We start from the raw sequence: 24772 nt of genomic DNA on the forward strand, positions 1-24772 counted from the left end.
GTATTTGAGGGTGGGTATTGTGGGGTTGGTGCGCGTGCACATGAAGTGGGTGTGGAGCGTGAGGAGGAGAGAGAAGCATGATGAGGGAAGTTTGAATTATGGCCAAAACACGACCAAAGAGACGACGTTCCGATGAACAAATTGCAAAGAAGAGGGACAAGGATAAGGGAAGTACCGAATTTACATCGGAAAACCCTTTGAAAGGTGGCGAGAACTCGTGGGCAGAAGGGCTTCCAATCCGACATTCAGGTGCTCTGTTTTTGCAGAACAGGTAAATCCATATTTCTTTCTAAACTGACGTTCATATTCGCCAAACCAACACAAGGATGTAATTAGCTAGAACTATGCAGTCAGCGTAACTTTGGTGAATACAACATATAACTTATGTTTCTAGCAGCTAACGTTAGCGATCAATCTCTATTGTAAATGATCAATCAAATTCACAGTAGGGCGACAATTTGTGTGAATGATTGTTTTCATCCACTGTTTGTTATGAATTTGAATGTTCATTTATAGGCTGTTGACAACTTTGACTAAATATGTTTACGACGCCGCCGTTGTTTATGCTAACTGGGAAACGCGAAGCTAACGTTATCTTGTTATTATTGCGTCCTTGTATGGGAGCTAGCTGCTAACGTATAGTTATAACCTCAGATGGCGAAACGATTTTAAGATAATGTTTCTCTTTTTCTGCAATATATAAAACCCTTTATCTAACTTGGCGACATTACACATTGAATGAAGTATCAGTAAAACTTAACTTTGTTTGTACTAGTGACTACTTTGACTTCCTGTATGCCGGAAGGGAGGGGAGGAGGGAGGAGACGGGATGAGGAGGAGGGAGGGTCTAGCTACCCTCCGTTTTGTTTGACAACAATTCGAATGTCAACAAGAAGTTACGACTCCCGGCATCGCTTACAGCACCTTTAAGTGTCCATCTGGATGAAAAATTAAACTGGAAAGAGAACACTAATGTCGTGATGAAGAAGGCTCAGTCGAGACTGTTCTTTTTGAGAAAACTCAGATCATTCAACATCAGCACAAAGCTCTTAAATGTTTTTTTTATCAAGGGATTTTAGCTAGTGTTCTTTTTTATGCTGTACTTTGCTGGGGGGGCAGTATATCTGTTGAGGACAAAAATAGGATAAATAAGCTGATCAAGAGAGCTGGTTCAGTTATTGGTCTTAACCCAGATGTATTGGAGGTGACTGTGGAGAAGAGGATAAGTTCGAAATTGAAAATTGCACAATTTGTTCAAAGGACTCAGAAGCTCTTTCAGTGAGCGATTGGTTATGCCTCGGTGCTCTAGTGAGCACATGAGAAGGTCTTTTGTTCCCGCAGCGGTCAGATACTTTAACGAACACTGTTAATTATTGAATATTATCCTTGTCTTTTATAGTGTTTGTTGATACTTTTGAACTGTGAAATTGAATATTTCTTTAAATTGTGTCTCCTAATCAGGTTTTATTAGTCTTCTAATGCAGAATTATTTATTTGTCTGTTAGTTGTGTATTGTGTTTGATGGCTGTATGGTTGGTGGCTAACCAGTTTCCCTACCGGGATTAATAAAGTTTTTCAATTCAATTCAATTCAATCATTAATGAACGTTATTTTTTTGTGAGTAAAGCGCATCCACTTACCAGTAACAGAAAAGATGCGTCTCATTTCAATCCCTATATTGTGAATCAGTTCATTATAAACACAAGTTGATCACTGATAAGAAGTTTTGAGAGAAACTGAGATTTTTGAAACTCTGACTCAATTAAACCAAATGTTTTGCAAGATGAGATGATTTATTTGCAAGGTGCTCGAATCACCACAAACACTGACGACTCCTGCTGGTCAAACAGTGTAAATACAACGAGAACAACAAACAGAAACAGGTGTAATGACAACTTTTGCTAAGTGTAATCTATTAAATGTCATTTAAAAGTTATTAAATACCAAATATAAATTAGAACTAAATATTAATTGTCTGTTATAATGCTTTTAGTCTAATCAGGTCATTTAAGTCCATTCACTCTCTCTGACCGACTCTCTTACCAGTGAACTGAACTACTGAACTAGATCTGATTGAGACGCACTCAGAGATTTAGTTGAGTGTTTTACTTTTTGCTATTTATTCTCATCTTAAAGATGGCGAGTGGAGAGTGAAGATGTGAATATTGAAGAAACATGAAACATGAAGTAACTGAGGAACAAACAGGTCAGTTTCATTCTCAAAGCTGATCTCAGTCATTATATCCTTTGTTCACAGAGTAAACGCAACAACGTGTCTGACTTGCAACACACACACAGCAGCAGCTGTGCTCACTCAATGTGATTTTTATTAATTAAACAACCAATCACAAATATACACACTCTCATTACTCATCACGTGACATTTCATTCAGCTCAATCAACGCAGACATAAATATCAATCAATAAAGAGAAGAAAAAAAACAAAAGAAAACATAATGCACATTGAGAGCACATGGTTAACATCCTTATTAAAATGTCCAGCTCTACAGAAATGAATAGCCGCTTTTCCACTGTCGAGCCAGGGCTTTAAACGCTAAAAGCCTCGGGCCTGTAGCACCGAGCCCCAAATCACACTGTGTTTCCACCATCGGGCCAGAAGCTTCACAGCGCTTCACTAAAACACACCTCTCTCTGGAACAACGGCACACAAACCCATCATTTCACCAACTAATGAAGTTTTATCAGAAAACGAATCAGAAAGAAATCACTGGAAACAGCGAGATCGCAAAATGAACATGATAAAAGTGTCAGTTTGTTGCCATTTTTGTTGTGTACCTAAAAACCCAAGCATTGATGTTTTACCACAGTTTTACACTAATAAGTGATACATTGACCATGATCATTTCTTTATGTCATACATTAACTAGGGTGAACATACATCCTCTTTTTCCCATGTCATGCCTGGATCGCCCAAAATGTCCGGGATTCGGCTTTTGCTTTCCACAGTCCCCATTCATTATGTTTACGTGCACACCTTTTGTTTCAATCGGACTGAATTCATTCCAATTGGTGAATCTGAATGTAGTGTTTACATGAACGTTAAATGTCTCTCTGACGGGATTCGGCCAAATGTTCCCAACAGACCCTCACAGTACGTTTGGGTCTGTAGAGTCTGTCCAGCTTCATCCCCCACCATCAAATCCAACTCACCACCAGGTGGTGATCAGTTGACAGCTCCACCTCTCTCTTCACCCGAGTGTCCAAGACATATGGCCGGAGGTCAGATGAAACGACCACAAAGTCGATCATTGACCTCTAGCCTAGGGCGTCCTGGTGCCACGTGCACTGATGGACACCCTTATGCTTGAACATGGTGTTCGTTATGGACAAGCTGTAACTAGCACAGAAGTCCAATAACAGAACACCACTCGGGTTCAGATCAGGGGGGCCGTTCCTCCCAATCACGCCCCCTCCAGGTGTCACTGTCGCTGCCCACGTGGGCGTTGAAGTCCCCCAGTAGAATGACGGAGTCCCCAGTCACTTTCCAGCACCCCTCCCAGAGACCCCAAGAAGGCCGGGTACTCTACACTGCCGTTTGGCCCATAGGCACACACGACAGTGAGAGACCTATCCGCAACCCGAAGGCGCAGGAAAGCGACCTTCTCGTTCACCGAGATGAACTCCAACACATGGCGGCTGAGCTGGGGGGCTATAAGCAAACCCACACCAGCCCGCCGCCTCTCACCATGGGCAACTCCAGAGTGGTGAAGAGTCCATCCTCTCTCAAGGAGTATGGTTCCGGAGCTGAGCTGAGCCCGGCCAGACCCCGTGGGGGGAGGCCTGGCCACCAGGCGCTCACATACGAGCCCCAACCCCGCCATGCCGGGCGACGTCACGGTCCTTTGATCTAACTTCTTCATAAGGGGTTTCTGAACCGCTCTTAGTCTGACCCGTCACCTAGGACCTGCTTGCCTTGGGAGACCCTATCAGGGGCATATAGCCCCAGACAAGGGCCAAGTACCTATACTGTAAATTCAATTTGCATGACTGGATTCTGGGATTCCCTTTGCATCTAAATATAAACGGGACATACCTTTATCCGCGCAGAGGGATGGTGTTCTATGTGTTTCCTCCTTTTTCAGCCACTTTGCATCCACATTTTTTTGCAAATTGTATATCTATCCTCGAGGAAAACCACGCGCAGTCGTTTACTGCACATCCAAATATTGCCCATACTGACAATGGTTCGCTTTCGATGGTGTTGCATCGCTTTTTTTTACACCCCTCCCCCTGTATTATGATTTATTATTGTTATTTTTTTACTCAGTAACGGATATGATTTAAAATGTAGCGAAGTACAATACCTAAATCAAAACGTACTTAAGTAAAAGTAAAATTACAGATTTTAAAAACTACTTAAAGTAGAAGTGCACAAAAAAACTACTCAATTACGTTTTCCACCTCTGTCTGTTTGATAGTCTCCAGACTGATTTGGCACTCAGGAGACCATTCCCATTTTACTCCTTTCTTTTTTAAATGGTTTAAAGGAGCAGTGATGTCAGCAAAGCGTGGAATGAACTTGTGGTACCATCCAGTTAATTCCAAGAAGCGTTGGAGTGCTTTAAGGTCTTTGGGAGGAGGATAATCAGCCACCGCCTGGGTCTTTTCAGGATCCACCTCCACTCCTTTCTCTGACACGATGTGTCCCAGGAATTTTAGTTGTCGCTTAAAGAAGTGACACTTCTTCATGTTGAGAGTAAAGGCGGGCATAAACTGTGCGATATCTGTGCGATTTCAGCAAGGTACCTACTCACACTGAACGAGTAGATTGCATGCGATGTAAAGCCAAAGCTCAGGATTTATGTGCTCACACTATACGGTCCGAACGTCGAGCTGCGACAAACGAATCTTTCTTTCTTTCTAACTAATCTTTCTTTCATTAATTCTTTCTAACTAATCTTTCTTTCTCTTTTTCTATCTATCTTTCTTTTTCTTTATTTCAAACTAATCTTTTTTCTTTCTTTCTTTCTCTTTCTTTCTTTCTTTCTTTCTTTCTTTCTTTCTTTCTTTCTCTTTCTTTCTTTCTTATTGTTTCTTTTTTTCTTTCTTACTATCTTTTCTTTTTTCTATCTTTCTTTCTAAGCAATCTTTATTTCTCTTTCTTTCTATATTTCTTTCAAACTAATCTTTCTTTCTTTCTAATTTATCTTTCTAACTTTCTTTTTAACTTATCTTTCTTTCTAACTAATCTAATCTTTCTTTCTAACTAATCTATCTTTCTTTCTTTCTAACTAATCTTTCTTTCTCTTTCTTTCTAACTGATCTTTTTATTTCTTTCTAACTAATCTATCTATCTAATCGTTCTTTCTTTTTTTTGAAAATTTTATTTAACTTTTTTCAAATACAATAACAAACATCCGACAAAACACAAATAAAGCAACAGTAACAACAAAAACCACAACAAAAATAAAAATAAAATTAAAATTAAAAAAAACAAATGGAGATACAATGTAAGACAGTGTAACTATGTTAACTAGTTAACTACAATTAACTATGAAATCAAGACATGTGGTACTATATTTATATAATTCAAAAAGGGTTTCCAGATTTTATAAAATAATTCACCCTTGTTTCTCATTGAATATGTAATCTTCTCTAAGGGTACACAGCTGCAAACCACATTCCAATAGGCAAATCAGTGTCTGCTTTCCATTTCAAAGCAATACATTTTTTAGCTATTATTAACAACATTTCAGTAAGCTTAATAGCTTGTCTGTTTCGGAGGTTAGAGTTGGTAAAATTGCCTAATAAACATACCTCTGGATCCATTGGAAAGTCAATTCCATGAATCTGTGATATACTATCACATACTTGTACCCAGAACACCTTAACTTTAGGACACAACCAGGTGGAATGCAAAAATGTCCCTTCCTCTGTACCACATCTGAAGCAGAGGGGTGAAATGCTGTTATTAAATGTATGTAATCTAAGATCACAGGTCTGCATCTATCCTTACCCCCAAATCCTGCTCCCATCTCCTTCTGGATTTATCTGGGTCATCTAAAGACTAATTTGAGATAAGAGCTTCATATATTCTAGAGATAGTTTTATATAGTGGTTTATCGGAGTAACAGAGTTGCTCAATAAATGTCAAATCCGGTAATTTATGATAAGTTTTTGCTTATTTCTTCTTTCTTTCTTTCTTTCTTTCTTTTTTTAACTAATCTTTCTTTCTTTATTACTATCTATCTCAGTGGTTCCCAAAGTGGGTGCCGTGACAACTGGATAGGGGTGCCACAGAATCTCAGCTTTATTTTCCAATTTAAACAGCCTAAAATAACTATCGTACCATATAATAACCTTTTACAGCCAAGGTTATAATCGTTAACGAAAACGAACGAAAAAACGAAAACTAGGTGGGAAAAACATTGTCGTTAACTGAAATAAAATATAAAACGAGGCATTACAAAAAAACGATAACTAACTAAAACTGTAATGTGTGTTTGGCAAAACTAACTAAAATAAAATAAAATTATAGAGTAAAATAATGTCCTTAGTTCTCTTACGAGAGGTCTCTCGTACTGCGTAAGGTATCTTATGCTCGGGGAAAACCTCTTTTCCACGAGATATTGAAGCCAAAAAATTATCCTTATAATTTTGAATTATTGCAAAACGCGTTGCAGCAGCACGCGGCCATGGGCGAGATAGCTCGCGCGCCCATTGGCTGCTCTGCGGCAACTGCATCAGCCTATCGAGCGAGGCCTGAGGTGACGTCAGGCCAATGAGGGCGCTTTGCGCCCTCCGCGTCACGTCCCGCCGAAACGGGCGTGGCTTAGTCCTATAAAGGAAGGCTCGGGAGGCTTCTACGTCACGACGCTTCCTACGCTACGTCATACGCCAGCATCCATCTCTGTGAACGCGCACCGACCGCCACCGGAAGCCAGTTATTTTAGTTTATAAAGTTTTAAATATGTATATTTTTACGACAAAACCGCACGGATTACCCTCAGAAGGTCTTCGTTTATCCCCCTGGAGCCGGATGGATTATTTTTGAGAAGGATGCATGTACATTTTCGAACGTGAATCAGCTGGACCCCATTGCTTCACATTATAACCACTGAAAGGTCTAAGACATTTTCTAAAATAACTGAAAATGTGTTCGTCTGAAAAAAGATTGACATATGCATCTCGAACGGCTTGAGGGTGAGTAAATCATGGCTTAAATATCATTTTTGGGCGAACTATCCCTTTAAGGCTGTCCACTGATATGACATTACGACAAAAATAATTTCTGACATTGAAACCCCACAACAGACTATGTGGAGAAATAAGTGCACTTTCTTAAATAAACTTCATAATATTTACGTTACGTTTTCCTTTTCCAATATTCAACAATACACAAATTACATGTAGAAAAATGGGTAGCACATTTGCAAAAAACTTACTTCCTGTAAGTTGTACATGTCATTTTTTTTTTAGCGTAGATGCTGTTTATATTACTGAATGTTATCACAAATAATGAATATAGGTATATGATAAAAGACTTTAGTTCAGCTAAGGAATTTTTTGAGCAAGTATCAATATTGTTGTGTTGTCAAACTGTTTAGGTTATGGAAAGTTACATCTGCTCTGTCCTTAACGAACATGACAAGTCTGGGAAAATGTGTTAAACCACTACACCACCTCTGTAATTTTGAAAGGCGAAAGAGAACAAGTGGCTCGACAAGGCTTTAAATATTAAATCTAATTATAGTATTTGAATATTGACATAAATATGCATATTTGTTATGTTGTACAGGTTAATTTTGCCGCATTTGATGGGGTTATTACATTTGTTAATGTAAGTCACATCCACTGGAAATTTGTGGCAAGTGATACAATTTACTTTTAAATACACTGATTTGTATGCATGAATTCCTGATTCAAACAGAAAATTACTAGTAAAGATAGACTGTTTTTCAGCTCAGATGTTCCACCGCTTGGTGGTGTTCATTTGTCATACTATGTTGAATATAACATTGTTTTTCTTTAACCATGGGGACTCCAAAAAAGATTTGAAAAGACTTGCAATAAAGGGATAGTCCACCAAAAATGTACAATTCTGTCATCAAATATATCATTCATGTCGTTTCAATGACTTTCTTAGGAGCATAAAAAGGAATTAAAAAAAAAAAAAAAATCCCACAGTGACTCAATATTTTCCTTTTGTTTAGCAGAAGAAAGACATACAGGTAACCATTTGGACACATGAAGGGGAGTAAATGATGACAAAATGTATTTTTTTTTTTAGGTGGACTATCTTTTTACTGTTTATAGCCATGTTTTTTTTTTAAAAATTATGAACTTATATTTAACAGAAAACTACAGATCAAAAAGAAAGTGTGAAAATTATAACTATGTAACTAATACAGAACTGGTTTGACTCTATTTAAAAATATCCATGTGAAAACAAGAACATGAAAGAAATGTAAGTCCCAAAAGCACATTGCAGTCCCAAGACTAGGTAAATAATCTATAGGTAATAGATATGACGGCACAAAATATTTTCAGTAATGGTGCCTTTGCTGTTTAATGTGTTGTGTTAGTACCTTCATCACAACAAATTTTTGTTGTGGATCCTGCATGTGCTACACCTGACATCAGGGGCCTGACAAACGCATCAGAAAAATTTCAGTAAGCAATTTTTCTTCATATAAATGGTAATACTTAAACAATATATATATAAAAAAAAGGAATACTTAGGATATCTAAATAAAATTGTTACTTAGCAAGTTATTGTCCAACACAGACAGTACTTCAAAATGCGTCGCAATCGCCTGGGAAAAGAGGACCTGGTCAATATTGAGTGGAAAACAAGTCACATAAACCACACAGTGCAAGAGGATGCTACCAGTTGTGGAGTATTTGTTTTACAGGTATTGTTGTGCACGATACATAGGCCTACTAGAAGTATGATTGGGTTTCCCGATGCCATTGCCACTTGTTTAACGCATAAAAGCAGTGCATTTTCAGAGTGGCGAAAAACAGATTTTCCGTCTGTTAATTTTGCCAGTATGAAAATAGTTACACTGCTTTTCTCAGACAATGTGAAAGTGTACTGCTGTAGTGTGGTATCCACTCATTTGTAGCGCACTGTAAACCCTAATAAGTTGAGGAAACTTACCCTCAGTTTAATACAACCACCTAATGTGGTCTTTTCCATGAATTAACTTAAACTTTTAAGAACAGATCAATTAAAAGGCAATTAGACTTAACTCAAACTTTTACATTTATATACTGTTTTGCTTGTTTATATAAAACAATTAATAATGCATTAAGTAAGGGATAATCCACGGCTAGCCGTGCATTAAAGGATTTTAATGCACGACGTAGAGGCGAAGAACCACCCGACGCGAAGCGGAGGGTGGTTGCCTCTACGAAGAGTAGAGGCACTCCGTGTTCTTGCACTCCGACCGTGTTCTTGCACTCCGACCGCTTTAAATAAAGTAGAGCCATCGGATTGCTTTTATTTGAATGAATTCACATTTATTTAAATTCATTATTAAAAGAGAGAGACAGAGAACTGAAGGAGAAGGAACAGAGAGAGAGAGAGAGAGAGAGAGAGAGAGATGCGTGCGCGAGTTACCTGTGTGCGTCTCTTCTTTAAAGTCTATTAGCTAACGTCCCCTCGTTGCTTAAGAATATAGCGAACTTAATGATTCTTTAATGGATTTATTACAATTATTTATGAATGACAGGCAACACTGACAGTGACAAGGCAATCTTTATTTGAACTAATCATGTCATTTATTTATTGTTAATTCTTTGTGCTGCTTTTTGTCATTCAACGTCTTCTCCAAGTCTTCTATTTCGTCTTGTGCCTGGGCCCATTTCTCAGAGTTGCCATATTCACCATACAAATTAAACGATATGAAAAATTCATCCATTTAGCCTACCTAAATAAACGTTTTCATATGCGTCTCTCACTCTGCTTGCAAGTGTATCTGTGTTACTATGGTTACCAATGTAGCGGATTAATTTCGAACTGTAATCAAACTGACTGGAACTACCTGTGCATTAAACGGTTTTACTGCACACCTTCCAGCCAATCAGAATCGAGTATTTAAACAGCCCATGGTATAAAACAAGTTTTTGTTTCAAATAAGAGCTTTACTAAGGTTACATAGTTGAACTTTTGTAATGTATAATAACAGCATAATAAAATGTAATCAATAATATAAATACAATAGGGTCATTCTGTGTCAATTCAACCACGGTTCATTTTTTATTTTGTTAATTTTTTTTTCTGTAGAAAAACAAACATAAATAGTGATGAAATGCAAAATATTAAATGTCACCAATATTTACTGAGTAATCCACTATTTTGTAGAGTGGGGTCAAAATGATATATGAGAATTAATATAGGCCATATGATATAATATTTGATATTGAATTGAGTCTTAATTATTTGTACTATTTTATTATTTTAGCGCGTATCATTAATAAAAAAAAATGGATTAAAAGGTTATCGTTTACACTGGCTCTGGCCAAACTTCGCCTTTATGAAGTGTGCCTAGTGTAAATGCATATCTGATACGAGTCACTTTTAAAAGATGTCAGTAGGTCGTCAAAAGGTCGGAAATTGAGCAATGTGATGTTCTGACAGAAACGTAGTAACTCAAACGTGTTTATCACTCTAATGTGTTTACCTTGCAAATCACTCTAAAAATAGAACTTTTTAAAAGGCAATTAAGCAAACTTTACACATGGGTTGAACTCTCGGCGGGAACTAGAGTTAACGGGAAATTGTTTTTACATTGCAAATAGCGTTAGAATAAAAAGTAGCCTAATTGAGAAATGTTTGTATGTGTACTTACCAATTTACATTTCGCCTTTTGTCTTTCCGATGAATCTCGCTGCCAGAGTGCAGTGCAGCACTGCTGCATCAGCTAATTCACGAAGATCGGGAAAAAAAAACATCCTTGAGCTTATATCGTTAGTCAGAATTTCAAGCATATCAATCATACTAAACAAAGACAGAGCAATATTTTAAATATTTGCACTTTTGAATTCTTCACACCTGATATCTTCATTTGAAAGGTTTTGCTGTCAAATTCTGTCGATAAATTGGCCTATTATTATTAACAATTATGAGTGCTTCTGGAAACCCAACCTTGTAAAAGTAATGATTTCTTATAGCATAAATTGTTAGAATTATTCATGTTATATAATTTATTTATTTATTTTTTATTTATTTTTAAGATGGTAAAGGAAACTGTGAAAGAGTTTCCAGTCATTCCAGAGGAATTTCAAATAAATCCTTCTGCAGAAAATATAGGAAACCTCAGGAGGGAAATGGCACAGGAAATTCTACTTGCAGCAGGTTAATTGCTCAAATCAATTTATCATTGCATCTTAATGACAGTGAATTAATTATACAAAATTAGGAAATATGAATGCATTAAGTAACTTTACACTTTATCTTAGAATCAAACGAGGAATTCTGCTCTACCTGTGGGCTGAGAGACCTCCCAAACAAGACGGATGTCCAGATGATTGACTGGGTAAATATCATAGACAGTATATAAACTGGACACAGCAACCCCATTGGATTCAACAGAGAAAAGTGAAGTCAACTAGAAGCACTAACTTCCTGATGGTCGAGCGTACTGCCTAGACTCAAACTGAGCTTTACGACGTAGATGTGACGTGAGCAGCCCGTCTGTCTTTCTAGTAGCTGTGCCAAGAGAAATCTGAATCATTCCCTTCCGAATCTTGTAGAGACGGAGAGTGTGAGTAGGAGCTTTCCATGAGCTCGGAGCAGGAGAAACTTTTGCTAAGTATTCTGATTAATTACTTTGTTATTTTGCCTCCACGTCCCCCCTGGTAAATATGCACAGGTGCAAGAAATAGTAAATGCATAAAAAATCGTTTTGTTCACACAGCTCAAGCGTGGCGTGGCACCCAGCTAGTGTTCCAGGGAGTAATAACATCTGTTGTTATTAGCCTATGAGTGACACTTAGCGGCATGGATGTAGCATTGCACATGATTTTAGTATAGGCTTTTCAAACCTGTCCTGGAGCCTCCCCAGCCCTGCACATTTTATATGTCTCCCACATCTAACAAACCTGATTCAGCTCATTAGTAGAGACTGCAAGACCTGAAATGGGTGTGTCAAATAAGGGAGACATACAAAATGTGCAGGGCTGGGGAGGCTCCAGGACAGGTTTGAAAACCCAAAAGTACTGCATGCATTCATTCGCAATTCATCCAGAAACATAAACACATAACATAACATGTCTTGACAAAACAGTGAAGTTTAAGATCATGACTTTGCACTCTTGCAGATTCAATGTGACAGGTGTTGAAGGTGGTTTCACATTTTATGTGTAGGCCTACAGCTACTGTGCAATAGTTCTGAAACGGAATGGTTCTGTGTGTTGTGCAGGATGAAAAAAAAATTGATTAAAAATAGACGAAATGACATTTTCCAAATCCAAGTCGTGTATGGTTTGTTCCAAGGGTTGGTGAACAAATTCCAGGTGGTGTGACATCATCAGGTCACATGACCAGGAAGTTATATAGATTTGCGTATTTCAAAAATTCATTAAAAATAGACGAAATGACATTTTCCAAATCCAAGTCGTGTATGGTGTGTTCCAAGGGTTGGGGAATAAATTCCAGGTGGTGTTACATCATCAGGTCACATGACCAGGAAGTTATATAGATTTACGTATTTCAAAAATTCATTAAAAATAGGAGAAATGACATTTTCCAAATCCAAGTCGTGTATGGTGTGTTCCAAGGGTTGGGGAATAAATTCCAGGTGGTGTTACATCATCAGGTCACATGACCAGGAAGTTATATAGATTTACGTATTTCAAAAATTCATTAAAAATAGGAGAAATGACATTTTCCAAATCCAAGTCATGTATGGTGTGTTCCAAGGGTTGGTGAACAAATTCCAGGTGGTGTGACATCATCAGGTCACATGACCAGGAAGTTATATAGATTTGCGTATTTCAAAAATTCATTAAAATTAGACGAAATGACATTTTCCAAATCCAAGTCGTGTATGATGTGTTCCAAGGGTTGGTGAATAAATTCCAGGTCATGTGACATCATCAGGTCACATGACCAGGAAGTTATATAGATTTGCGTATTTAAAAAAATCATTAAAAATGTGTGTATGTGTGCAGTTTTGAGACAGTCCCTTAATTTGCTTGCCGAATGTCTAACGAATGTCCAACATAAAACCTACCTTACCGCACCTATTCAAACAGCGTGCATGTCTTTTCCGGTTATAGCAGAATGCACGGTAAAACTCTCTCCAATATGATATATTCACATTATAATGCTTGATCTGTAGAGAAAAGGCTGTGGATTTGCATAAAATGACTTATTTTGTTGGAGTTTGTTGCTATTTTTAAATGACTCGCTACCGTCTGCCTGTTAGATCACACACATCACAAGGACTATGAATCAGCATTAAACGCACAATAACTGGAATTTAAAACTGTGAAGGAACAAATTATCAATAAACTGTTGGACAGATATACACTAGGATTTGTGCACTCGACATTTCTTCGCTTTGTGCCGAGCGCTGCACACTGTGACTCCATGTTGCTTTGAGCACATGATTCTGCACCCGCGATGCGCATACGCGCTTTGTGCGCTCTGTTCTGAAGCGTTTCATATTATCATGGTTTTGCGCACTGAAAGATTATTAAAAGCCTATATTTATTTTTTTATACCTAGCCTGCACAATACATTTAAAATAAGCATACTTTAATTGTATGTTATTTCTGTGTTTTGTAGTGTAGGCTATATAAATACACTTCTGAATTCTTGACATTCATATATAAATATAAAATTGTGAAATGTATGATTGCTTGATTGAATTTTAAAAGAATACTAATAGTAATTTGTTTTTATTAACATGTTTAGATTTTATAAAATTACGTTGCAGATTTTTTCAAGAATTTCTTTTTGCTGCTGATTTACAGTATACTCACTAAGTTTAACAAAAATACATAATAATACATTTATGTAATATGTAAAGCTGTTAACTGTAATCTTACACTGCAAAATGATAACTTACAAAGGATTAAATTCATCACAATTATGTAAGTATCTGGATATTTGCCCCGGGGCGAGGGATTCGATAACCTCTCTCTTTTTTGACCATACATGTGTTTGCATTCGTTTTTATCTTATTAGCCGCTAGTTAGCATTATTGTCTTACTAGCCGCAAGCTAGCATTATAATTGTAGCTTACTGTCTGCCTGCTAGTGTTATTAGCTCACTACTCACTACCTAGCTAGGGTCTAACATTATTAACTATGGAGTTATTGAAAAAATTATTGCTCATAAAGACCTAGTTATCAATTGACCATGATCAGGCATTGACATTAAATGTATTGTCTATCCTTCAGACAAGCAATACTACTCTCCCTGTGTCATGTCGAAACCAGAATATATGGTTAAACAGTAGCTCCATAAAAAAAATGCTTGTAATTTGTGATGGCACAAAGGTCGTTGGCCAGGGAATTAAGGCCATAGCCAACTCAATTTCATGTCACAGCCCATAAAAACAAACACACACACATACTTGTGTTTGTTACTTTGTGAGGCCCCATGACTGGGACACTTGTGGGATCCACCCTTTCTAGAAGAAGTACGCTTCTTTAAAAAAATCACGCAGGATCAGAACACATTCATAAACACATATCTCACTTGATATTCTGAAAATTAAGAACTTTTGCACAAGTGGGCTGTCACATGAAATTGGCACTTTCTCTTAAAAGCACCAATTAAATTCAATGTGAAGTGAAATCACATTTACAACATGGCACTTGACAAAATCTGCAAGTCACTAAAATTATTGTGCCAATATGTTTGACAAAATTTTCTAAAGTAGAAAATCGTCATACCCTGTCAAAATTGTTACCTTTTGTCATAATATACACCCTGGAAATTAAAATAAATTAAATCTAAATTTTGCCAGCCGTATTTACACATTAAAATCTGCACATCAAAATAAAATAGCATTTACAAAAATGCAGAACAATTATTTCAATTTAATTAGTGAAAATACATTTTTTGGATCAGCCCCCAATATAAAATTGCTCAGGTGCAACCAGTCACTTTCCAGATCACACACCATGCTAATTGTTTGTTTTGTTTTTTTACTTGTTCTGGACAAGTGGACAAGCATTAATGTCAATCCCTGATGATTCAGATTATTGCAGAGGTCTTTAAACAGTGGTACAGGAAAAAAGAAGAAGATGTTTTTAGAAAAACATTTGGGTGATTTGAGGATGGTAATTATGTGAGTCACATCAGATTAAATCGCTCAGCTGTTCAAAAATCATATTCAACAAGTTCTTTGTCAACAGGTTTGAAGTAATTGCCCTGGCAATGCAGATGCACAAGATAAATACAGTTCAAGTAGTAACCATATTGAGTAGCTGAATGACAAAATACAGTATACTGTCTTTTTGTATTCTTTTGAGTAACTTTACTTTGCTGAAAAAGTATTTTATTCTTGTAAAATGGGCAACTCGCAGTGAGAATCAATCTCATACTTGTATGAATACACAATGGAGTTGCATAAAGCTCCTGGAATATCTAATTTGGTCTGACAGAGTTAATGATGAACATGTGTTCCTAATATAACAAAATGTTAACAAATTTAGTTTTTTGGTACATCACATGCAATTGTGATAACAATTCAAAATAGCCAAAATAGTGCAATTAAATTATTCGGCACAGGAGGAAGTCACTAGAAAGAGGTTGCCAATAAACCCAGAAGGTGTGGCACTGCAACATGTGCGTAGTGCCACAGACCACACATGTTTTTTGGAGGCACGACACATAAATCCAATAAAAGGCAAGTTTAACATGAAATGTTTTACAAAATATTTTTTACCACAATTTACCACAATTCGGGATTATTTATGTATATTTTTGTACAATTAATTTAGATTGCCTTTACTGTCAATAACAGTGGTTACACCAGTGGTTCTCAAAGTGTGGGGCGGTTCTCAAGGTTACTGCAGGGGGGGCGCGGGAGATCTGCAAAAAATAAATAAAAAAAATACAGCCGTTACGTTACTACGGCGTTCAAGTGCGTGAAAGCGGTAGTGATAGCGCTCTTCTTTTATAAATCGGCAACGAACGGCAATTACACTGAATCGTTCTTTTCTTTTATAAATCGGCAACGAACGGCAATTACACTGAATCGTTCTTTTCTTTTATAAATCGGCAACGAACGGCAATTACACTGAATCGTTCTTCTTCAGACCGTTGGAACAAGCCCAACCTAGAAGTTGCTCGCCAAAGAAAAAAACCTCTTCAGCGGACCGAATCACAAATTATAAATTAAAAGTTAAAGTTCTGGTTTATTATTCTCTCTTACTGTTGATTCAATGACATGACAAATTAAAACTATTCCTGTTTTTCATTGCACGTTTTTATTTTATTTTGTAATTTTTTTTTTTTTTTTTTTCAAGGAGAAATACAGAAAGCAGGCCTTCAATAATTTCCTAAATCACTTGTAAGTTTATCATTGCACATATTTCATTGTAAAAAAACTTTCCGCTTATATGTGTGTGTATATTATTTATTTTTTTTGGGAGGGGGGGCCCAGATTTTTTTAAAGGTTTAAAGGGGGGCGCGACCAAAAAAGTTTGAGAACCACTGGGTTACACAGTGCACTTGCATTCTTGCCACATCACACACACACACACACACATTCATGCATACATATACATAAAGGCATGCAAAAAATGTAACGAACAAGCTTGCAAACGCAGGCGCGCGAGCAAACACTTGAAAGCACGCACGCGCGCGCACACACACACACACACACGCACGCACACAAAAACATGAACGCACACACACATGCATGCATGTATTTTATCTTGATAGGTCGTGGAGTGTTTGCCCTGTCCCCATTTCAAAAATTGGATTTTGTTGTGGAGTACAGAGGAGAAATGATAGACTCTGCTGAATCTCAAGCTAGGAGGAAGAAGTATCATCCATCACAGGCAGTTTTTATGTTTGACTTCTACTGGCATGGCAAACAGTGGTGGTAAGAATCTAGACAGCATTTAAACAGGTTACTTTTTCAATAGCATACATGCAACCTTCAATAACAAGTTCACTTTTTCAAAACTCTGGAAAAAAAGTGAACTCGTTATCGACCATATTATGTACCCAATTGAAAAAACATGTATGAACAGTGTTAAAGGGGAACAGCATTAAAAATCTTTCATTGGTCTATGTTCCTAAATCACTTTAAGTCATAATTTGACTGTCACTCTTATCAAGCCGTTCTCTTACCAAGGGAGATCAGAGTTGAGCTGGTAGGATTGCTAGATCAGCTGGAGACATGGACTCTGTTCCGTCCAATGGGCTAAGATAGAACTTTGTAAAAGGAAAAATAAATAAATAAATAAATGTGTGAAAATCAAATGTTCCCTCTCCGAGATAACACAACCATGGCGGCACAATGGCTTTTGGGACACAACATTTATATTTTATGTGATATATGTTGGTCGCGTGGCTTATAGCTAACCTTTCTGACTTGTCTGCTAAAGACGGACAAAAGCCAGCTTGCGGGCTTCATGCACATATGCACAGTTGTACCCGGATCTATCCGGGGAAACATTAGAGTACAAAATATTTTTTTTCTCTAATATAGACCAGTTTGTAGATAGGTCCACCATCCGTACGGTGATGGATGTGGAATGGCGCAGGCGGCGCTCTAATGGCATTTGGAGTACTGAGCTGCTGCATTGTTTTCCTCTTTTTTTCCATTCAGTCGGTTACCTTTGAACTTAACTTATCCTTCTCCCTCTCGCTGGTCCATGTGTTCAGGGACCTTTGAATTTACAAAATAAATACAAATCATTTGTTTTTGGCATCTTTTAGCATTGATGCTGCTGTGGAAAACAATGAAGCCAATGAGAAGCTTAACTTAGCCAGTTACAATGAGCACAATTGTAATACATTCCGTTTGTTTAAGACCCACGTGATTTTTATTATCAAGTCTTACTCTAAAATGTTAGCATTTTTATGTACAAAATTATTAAGAAATGTAGACTTGCAAGAACTAAAAAAATAGACATCAGAGATGAGAATGTGCATGATAATATAAGATATTCTTACAGAATTATATTTGCATTCCGTGACTTTGTTGTGAACAACTACTGGCTTCGGCCATGAAAATGGAAAACAATTCTAACCAATAATATTTAGATTTATACATTATCAATGTAGTCATCTGTGTAGCTATAATTCATTTAATTAAAAGTTATTAAATTAAATTACTTTTGTTGTATTGGAAAAACCTAGTTGTGTGTTGTGTAGCTTATTTGTTATTATGTTTTTATAGGTTAATCAGAAGATTTCTGTTGGATCTGAAAAAATAAGTGAATCAAGTCAGGACAGTGGAGAAGAATGTGTTCCATTCACAAGTGGGGAATTGAATCTGTGTTCATTTTGTTGGAGTTTGTTGCTGTTTTTGAACGACTCACTACCGTGTGCTTGTTAGATCACACACATCACAAGGACTATGAATCGGCATCAAACGCACAATAACTGGAATTTAAAACTGTGAAACAAATGATCAATAACCTGTTGGACAGATATACACTAGGATTTGTGCGCTCAACATTTCTTCGCTTTGTGCCGTGAACTTTTAAATGCGCACTTGTGCAGTGCAGCGCTGCACACTGTGACTCCATGTTGCTTTGAGCACATCATTCTGCGCCCGCGATGCGCATACGCGCTTTGTGCGCTCTGTTTTGAAGTGAGTGTGAGTGACACGTGACGGCCAAGTATGGTAACCCATACTTGGAATTTGACCTCTGCATTTAACCCATCCAAGTTAATGCACACACATTAGGAGCAGAGTAGTGAGTAGTTAACACACACACACTGCAAACGTGGATACCCAGAGCAGCGGGCAGCCTTTGTGTGGCGCCTGGGGAGCGATTAGGAGTTAGGTGCCTTGCTCAAGGGCACCTCAGTCATTTCCCACCGGTTCTGGAATCGAACCAGCAACCTTTGGGTTACCAGTTCAACTCCCCAACCACTAGGCCATGACTGCCCCATGACTAAGCATTATTATCATGGTTTTCCGCACTGAAAGATTATTAAAAGCCTATATTTTTTTTATACCTAGCCTGCTCAATACATTTAAAATAAGCATCATTTAATTGTATATTATTTCTGTGTAGTGTAGGCTATATAAATATATACACTTCTGAATTCTTAATATATAAATATAAAATTGTGAAATGTATGATTGCCTGATTGAATTTTATAAGAGTACTAATAGTAATTTGTTTTTATTAACATGTTTAGTTTTGTGCAGATTTTTTCAAGAATTACTTTTTGCTGCTGATTTATACACTCATTAAGTTTAATAAAAATACATAATACATTTATGTAATATTTAAAGGTGTTAACTGTAATCTTACACTGCAAAATAATAACTTAAAAAGGATTAAATTCATCACAATTATGTAATATCTGGAAATTTGCCGCGGGGCGAGGGCTTCGATAACCTCTCTCTTTTTTGACCACATGTGTTTGCATCCCTGGACACTTATAGGTATTATTACTATATGTTGAGATGGGGGCATGTGACAATGTTCACTCCATGTTTACACAGATACATCAGGGAATTCATAGATAGAAATGATCCAGTTTAACAGCTGTAGTTCTGACTCCTCCTGAGAAGGGAACATCAGCACATTCTACTGTCTGAAAAACTTACAATAATATGAAATTCCCAGATATATGTTCTTAGTTCTTTTTAAGCGTGTTCAGGTTGGCCTAATTGGATTAAATTTAAATTTTGAATGTTTTTGTTTAGTTTACACTTTCATAGGGGACATCACAGCAAAATAACTATATGTAGGGCTAGCACAAGATGGGAAAAGTTTTATTAATTCTTGTTTACTTGTGTTCATTTAATTTATTTTTATTTTAGAGCATTTAAAGTGCTTCTTAACGATATTTTATTTATTACACACAAGTTAATTTGTTTATTTTTGTAACCCATCAGCCCTCTGTGTCTAAATAAGTAATAAAAGTCCCAGAGTTAAAAAAATGTGTAAAACGAGCCTGTGTGTGACTTGGTATGACTTGATGACTAAGTTGCAACTTGACTTGACTTGACTTGACAAAGAGTATGACTTGACTTGACTTGACCCTTACAACAGAATGACTTGACTTGACTTTGACTTGCAATGTTAAGACTTGGACTTGACTTGAGACTTGCATTTAGTGACTTACTCCCACCTCTGGTAACGTGATCCAATAACTATCATTAAAAAGTCGAGCTGATGTAACAGTACTTCCATACAAGTGCAAATTCAAGACACCTCTTGCTAAATTCCAGGATAATGACATAATTGCTGCTAGTACACAAACAACAGTTGGAGATGTATCAGTACTTGTTCCTGTTGTTGTCAGAAAGAGTAATGGATCTCGAATGTACAACAAGCGACAGTACTGCCTATATTGTAGATCAGCGGTCCAAAAATTATCTAGACACTTGGAGCGTGCTCACTTAAAAGAGATTGAGGTTTCAAGAGCATTGATTTTTCCAAAGGGATCCCATCAAAGGAAATTGCAGCTTGAATTTCTGAGAAACAAAGGAAACTTTGCACATAATGCTGAAGTTATAAAAACAGGGTCTGGAATTCTTGTTCCCTTCAAACAACCAAAAGAAAAGTGTGAGGGTCAAGACTTCATTCACTGTGTGTACTGTCAAGGGTTGTTTATGAAAAGAGTGCTTTTGGAGAAACATAAAGAGCTGTAAATCTAAACCTGGAAAAACTAGAATCTATCTGAGAAGGAACTTAATAAATAAGACATGTGGCGTATATAAAAATTATTAATTTTGAGTTTACTCTCACTTGAATTATGGAACATCGGCATCTTGGCGATTGCAAGTCTTCCCAGTGGTGCAACAAGATAAGTGGCAGGTATCTGATCTAGAGATAGTCGGTTAGAGTCCCGCGTGGGACGACTTTAGAAAAATTGTGTGGGATATTGTGTAATTTTGATTCCTTTATTATTCAAGCATTGTACTAATCTTTCTTTCTCTTAGATTATAAATAAGTATGTTTTTGTTCATTCTGTGTTCATTCTCATCTGAACTTCTGTTCATTTTGAGTTCATTTTCACCTGTACTTCTGAACCAGCTGTTTTTTCATGTATGTTCAATTTTGGCTGTTTTTGCTCTTCCTGCTCTGCACTGCTGTTGCAGCTGCTTCAGCGGCTTGGCCCCATATCGCTGCTTGAAGCTATATTTTATATTTGAGTCTGATACTGTTTTGCCACTTCTGTTTTACTATTTTATATTTGAGTCTGATACTGTTTTGTTACTCCGGTTTTAAAGGTCCCATTGCATGGATTATTTTATTATTTTAGAATGTTTCCTGGGGTGCCCTTATAATGCTAGTATGTTTTTTAGATCAAAAGTTGTAATAATTTAGAAATAAAAGGCATATTAAGGGGCGTGTCTGCTGTGAGACTTCAGTGTAAACGCCCACTGCTGTGATTGGCTGACATGCTTGCATATGAAATATCTAGCATTACATGTGGAATTCTCTCGAAAACTTTTACTATTACAGCTATTATATGTTTTTACTGTTACAGCTATCGGGATTAACGAAACGTGAGAAGTTTAAGTATTTAGATCTATTCCCGTCACATAAAAGGTTGCAGTGATGAGCATTGAGCAGATGACAGCCTGTTGATCACGTGAATGAAGATCTTAAAAAAAGATCTTATCATTGCAACGCAGTTTCTGCACACCCACTAATGATTTCACCAATGCAAACATGAGGTAAGTACAGTAAGAGCTTCGTTATGCAGTGTAACAGCGTCATTGATTTCATAACGAGTTTTGGCAAGTGTCCAGAAAAACTTGCACTGTGTGATTGACACCTTAGGCGATTGGAAAGGGATTATTCTTTGATCACTTTCTGTATATATATATATATTAATCACAGTTTAAGTACGATTATTTTCATCCTACTAAGATAAACGACGTGAAGTTGATCGTTTAGTCACTGGCTTGATTTACTGATGCATAAACAGTATTGAACGACTTTGAGAGAAAGATTATCTGTCTGAGCTTGAACAATTACACATCAGACATTCACATAACATTTATTATTAAGGATAAAAAACCTCATAAAGTGAAATTTTCATGCAATGGGACCTTTAAGGTTGCTCTTAGCTTTGTTGCTTTTATTTGTGTTGTATGTGTTGTTATGCAGGTATTATTTTCTTATTTATCTGGTTGTTCTGTAAAGCACTTTGGTCAGCCTAGTGGCTGTTGTAAATGTGCTATATAAATAAAGTGAACTTGAACTTTAGCAGAAGAAAGAAACTCATACAGGTGTGTGTGCTGTACTTCACATTTAAGGTGTGGGCCTTGTGGGCTTTGGGTCTCATCTTAACTTCTGTTTGGATGCCTGTTTTACTGTCTGCTTTGGGCCTGCTACTGTGACTGTTATCCTGTTCCCGGGAAATGAGGGAGAAGGGATTGCACTATTTTGCTGCTGGATTGGACCGGCAGACCAGCGCTATGAACTCGTTTGTTTCAGTTTGTGTGTTGGCGCACAGTGCCTGTTCATTATCTATCTGTTTAGATTGGCAGCGTTTAACATGCAGGATCAGCTGGACCGTTGGTTTGGGCCTGTGGCGTGGTGCCTTCACCATCGATTGTAAATGTGCCACGAGTAACCAACTTGAATCAAAGTCTAAAGTGGCATGTCTTTATTTATTTTATTTTCTTGACTTGAGGTTGTTCTATTGTATGTGTCTCTATTTGTAATACTGTTGGCTGCTTTTACCTGTTTCAGTCCATCAGCAAACAAGTTGTTGTTGTGGCCGGACACGCTTCGATCAGATGGGCAGAACTAACTGTTCTGCCCAACTGTTATTTTTTTTAAAGGTGCCCTAGAATGTGAAATTGAATTTATCTTGGCATAGTTAAATAACAAGAGTTCAGTACATGGACATGACATACAGTGAGTCTCAAACACCATAGTTTTCTCTTTCTTATTTAAATCTCGTTTTTGAAAAACACCCCTGAAAAACAGGCGAATCTCCACATAACACCGACTGTGACGCAACAGTCGGGATCATTAATATGTACGCCTCTAAAAATTTGCATATGCCAGCCCATGCTCAGTGCCAGGCGGAACTGCGCAGCCGAATCATCAAATGGCAGATCTATCTATAATCTATCTATAATCGGATACCGCTACAGTTTAATTCGAAGTTGTTAGTTGCTCTGCCCATTTCACCACGGACTGTTTTTCTAACCTTGAACAATATCAAGCAGCCAGGCTTCTCTCAGCGTCTCAAACGGACGAAGGGGGCAATTTCAACTAACGTTATATTCCCGCAAGCGGTAAGTAGTGATTTTATTAACGATAATTTACACTGTGTTATCTAGATCCAGCGCGATATTGTTTTTTCCTCGAGAGACATCGTGGCTTGCAAACGAGCGAACGAAGCATGGCAGTTGCTCAGTGTTTGGATGTACAAATGAACACAAAAGTATTTTTTTAGCTCCTTCATCCGAGCCTCTGGAGAACCAGTGGGTTATGTGAATTTCTGATGTGTAATTGTTCAAGTTCACACAGATAATCTTTCTCTCAAAGTCGTTCAACACTGTTTATGCATCAGTAAATCGCGTTGCAGTGATAAGATCTTCATTCATGCGATCAACAGGCTGTCATCTGCTCAATGCTGGAATAGATCTAAATACTTAAAAAACTTCTCATGATTCGTTAATCCCGATAGCTGTAATAGTAAAAACGTATAAAAGCTGTAATAATAAAAGTTTTCCAGATAGCTCTACATGTAATGCCAGATATTTCATATGCAAGCATGTCAGCCAATCACAGCAGTGGGCAACAACACTGAAGTCTCACAGCAGACACGCCCCTTCAAACAGAGTGTTCAAATCAGGGTATGAAATCAGGCTAGGAAATATGCCTTTTATTTCTAAATTATAACAAATTTTGATCTAAAAAACATACTAACATTATAAGGGCACCCCAGGAAACATTATAAAATAATAAAATAATCCATTCTACGGCACCTTTAAATAACTGGTTTAGTGTATGCGTGTGTTTGTTTCATTCTGTGTCATATGTATGTTTTTTTGTTTCTTCAGAATGAAGGCGGCCAGCTGCAGAGGATCAGCGTCTCCCTGTGTTGTGGTGGTTGTGTTCTTCGCCTGACTGCTGTGCTCACAGTGAGGTGTGCTGTGGTGTGAGTGAGCACATATGATTGCTGTGTCCTTCCTGTTTAGGAGGGCCAGTACCCAGTTCTGAAGTGGTACAATCCATGTGTCATTAGTGTGAATTGTATCTTGTTTCTTTGATTTGTTGGTGTTTTTGTGTTAAATAAAGTTGGATATTTTTATTGTTTTCAAATAAAGTTTTCTATTGCTTTTACTTAACTTGTGTCTTATACCTGACTCAGCCGTAAACAAACCTGTGAGCCTTGCTCTAATGTGAAGGGCGTTTCCCTGGAAAGCGGCCCCAGGGTCGCATAGTCCGCAACTAGGAAGCAGCCTACCTTATTCTGTAGTCGGTTTATCCATGCTAATAAAACGTGTGAAGGTTAAGAAGAATGTAATCAACATTTTAGTACCCCTCCAGCTATAACTGCCACAGAAAAGGGTGTGAGACATTCCCACTCATTCCCAAGGTGTGTGATATCCTATATACCCCTAAACCTAACAATTTCACAATATAAAACACACAACAGCTAGATAAAAGT

The 24772-nt window shown here is 37.4% G+C and overlaps 1 protein-coding gene across 2 annotated transcripts in view; it reads left to right on the forward strand.

Moving 5' to 3' along the window:
- The window catches only part of LOC311081689 (epidermal differentiation-specific protein-like), a 40760-nt gene extending 16313 nt beyond the window's left edge, over positions 1-24447 (forward strand). For both annotated transcript variants that reach the window (XM_084112314.1, XM_084112313.1), the window contains 6 exons: positions 2137-2206; positions 8547-8634; positions 8750-8876; positions 11203-11323; positions 11428-11504; positions 24162-24447. In XM_084112314.1, coding sequence (XP_083968440.1) covers positions 2176-2206; positions 8547-8634; positions 8750-8876; positions 11203-11323; positions 11428-11504; positions 24162-24263 — 546 coding nt within the window. In that variant the 5' untranslated portion in view covers positions 2137-2175 and the 3' untranslated portion in view covers positions 24264-24447. The remainder of the gene's footprint in view (positions 1-2136; positions 2207-8546; positions 8635-8749; positions 8877-11202; positions 11324-11427; positions 11505-24161) is intronic.
- The last annotated feature ends 325 nt before the right edge of the window (positions 24448-24772 follow it).

This window comes from Abramis brama (genome assembly GCF_963993115.1).
Source record: "Abramis brama genome assembly, chromosome: 4".
NCBI classification, from domain to species: Eukaryota; Metazoa; Chordata; class Actinopteri; order Cypriniformes; family Leuciscidae; genus Abramis; species Abramis brama.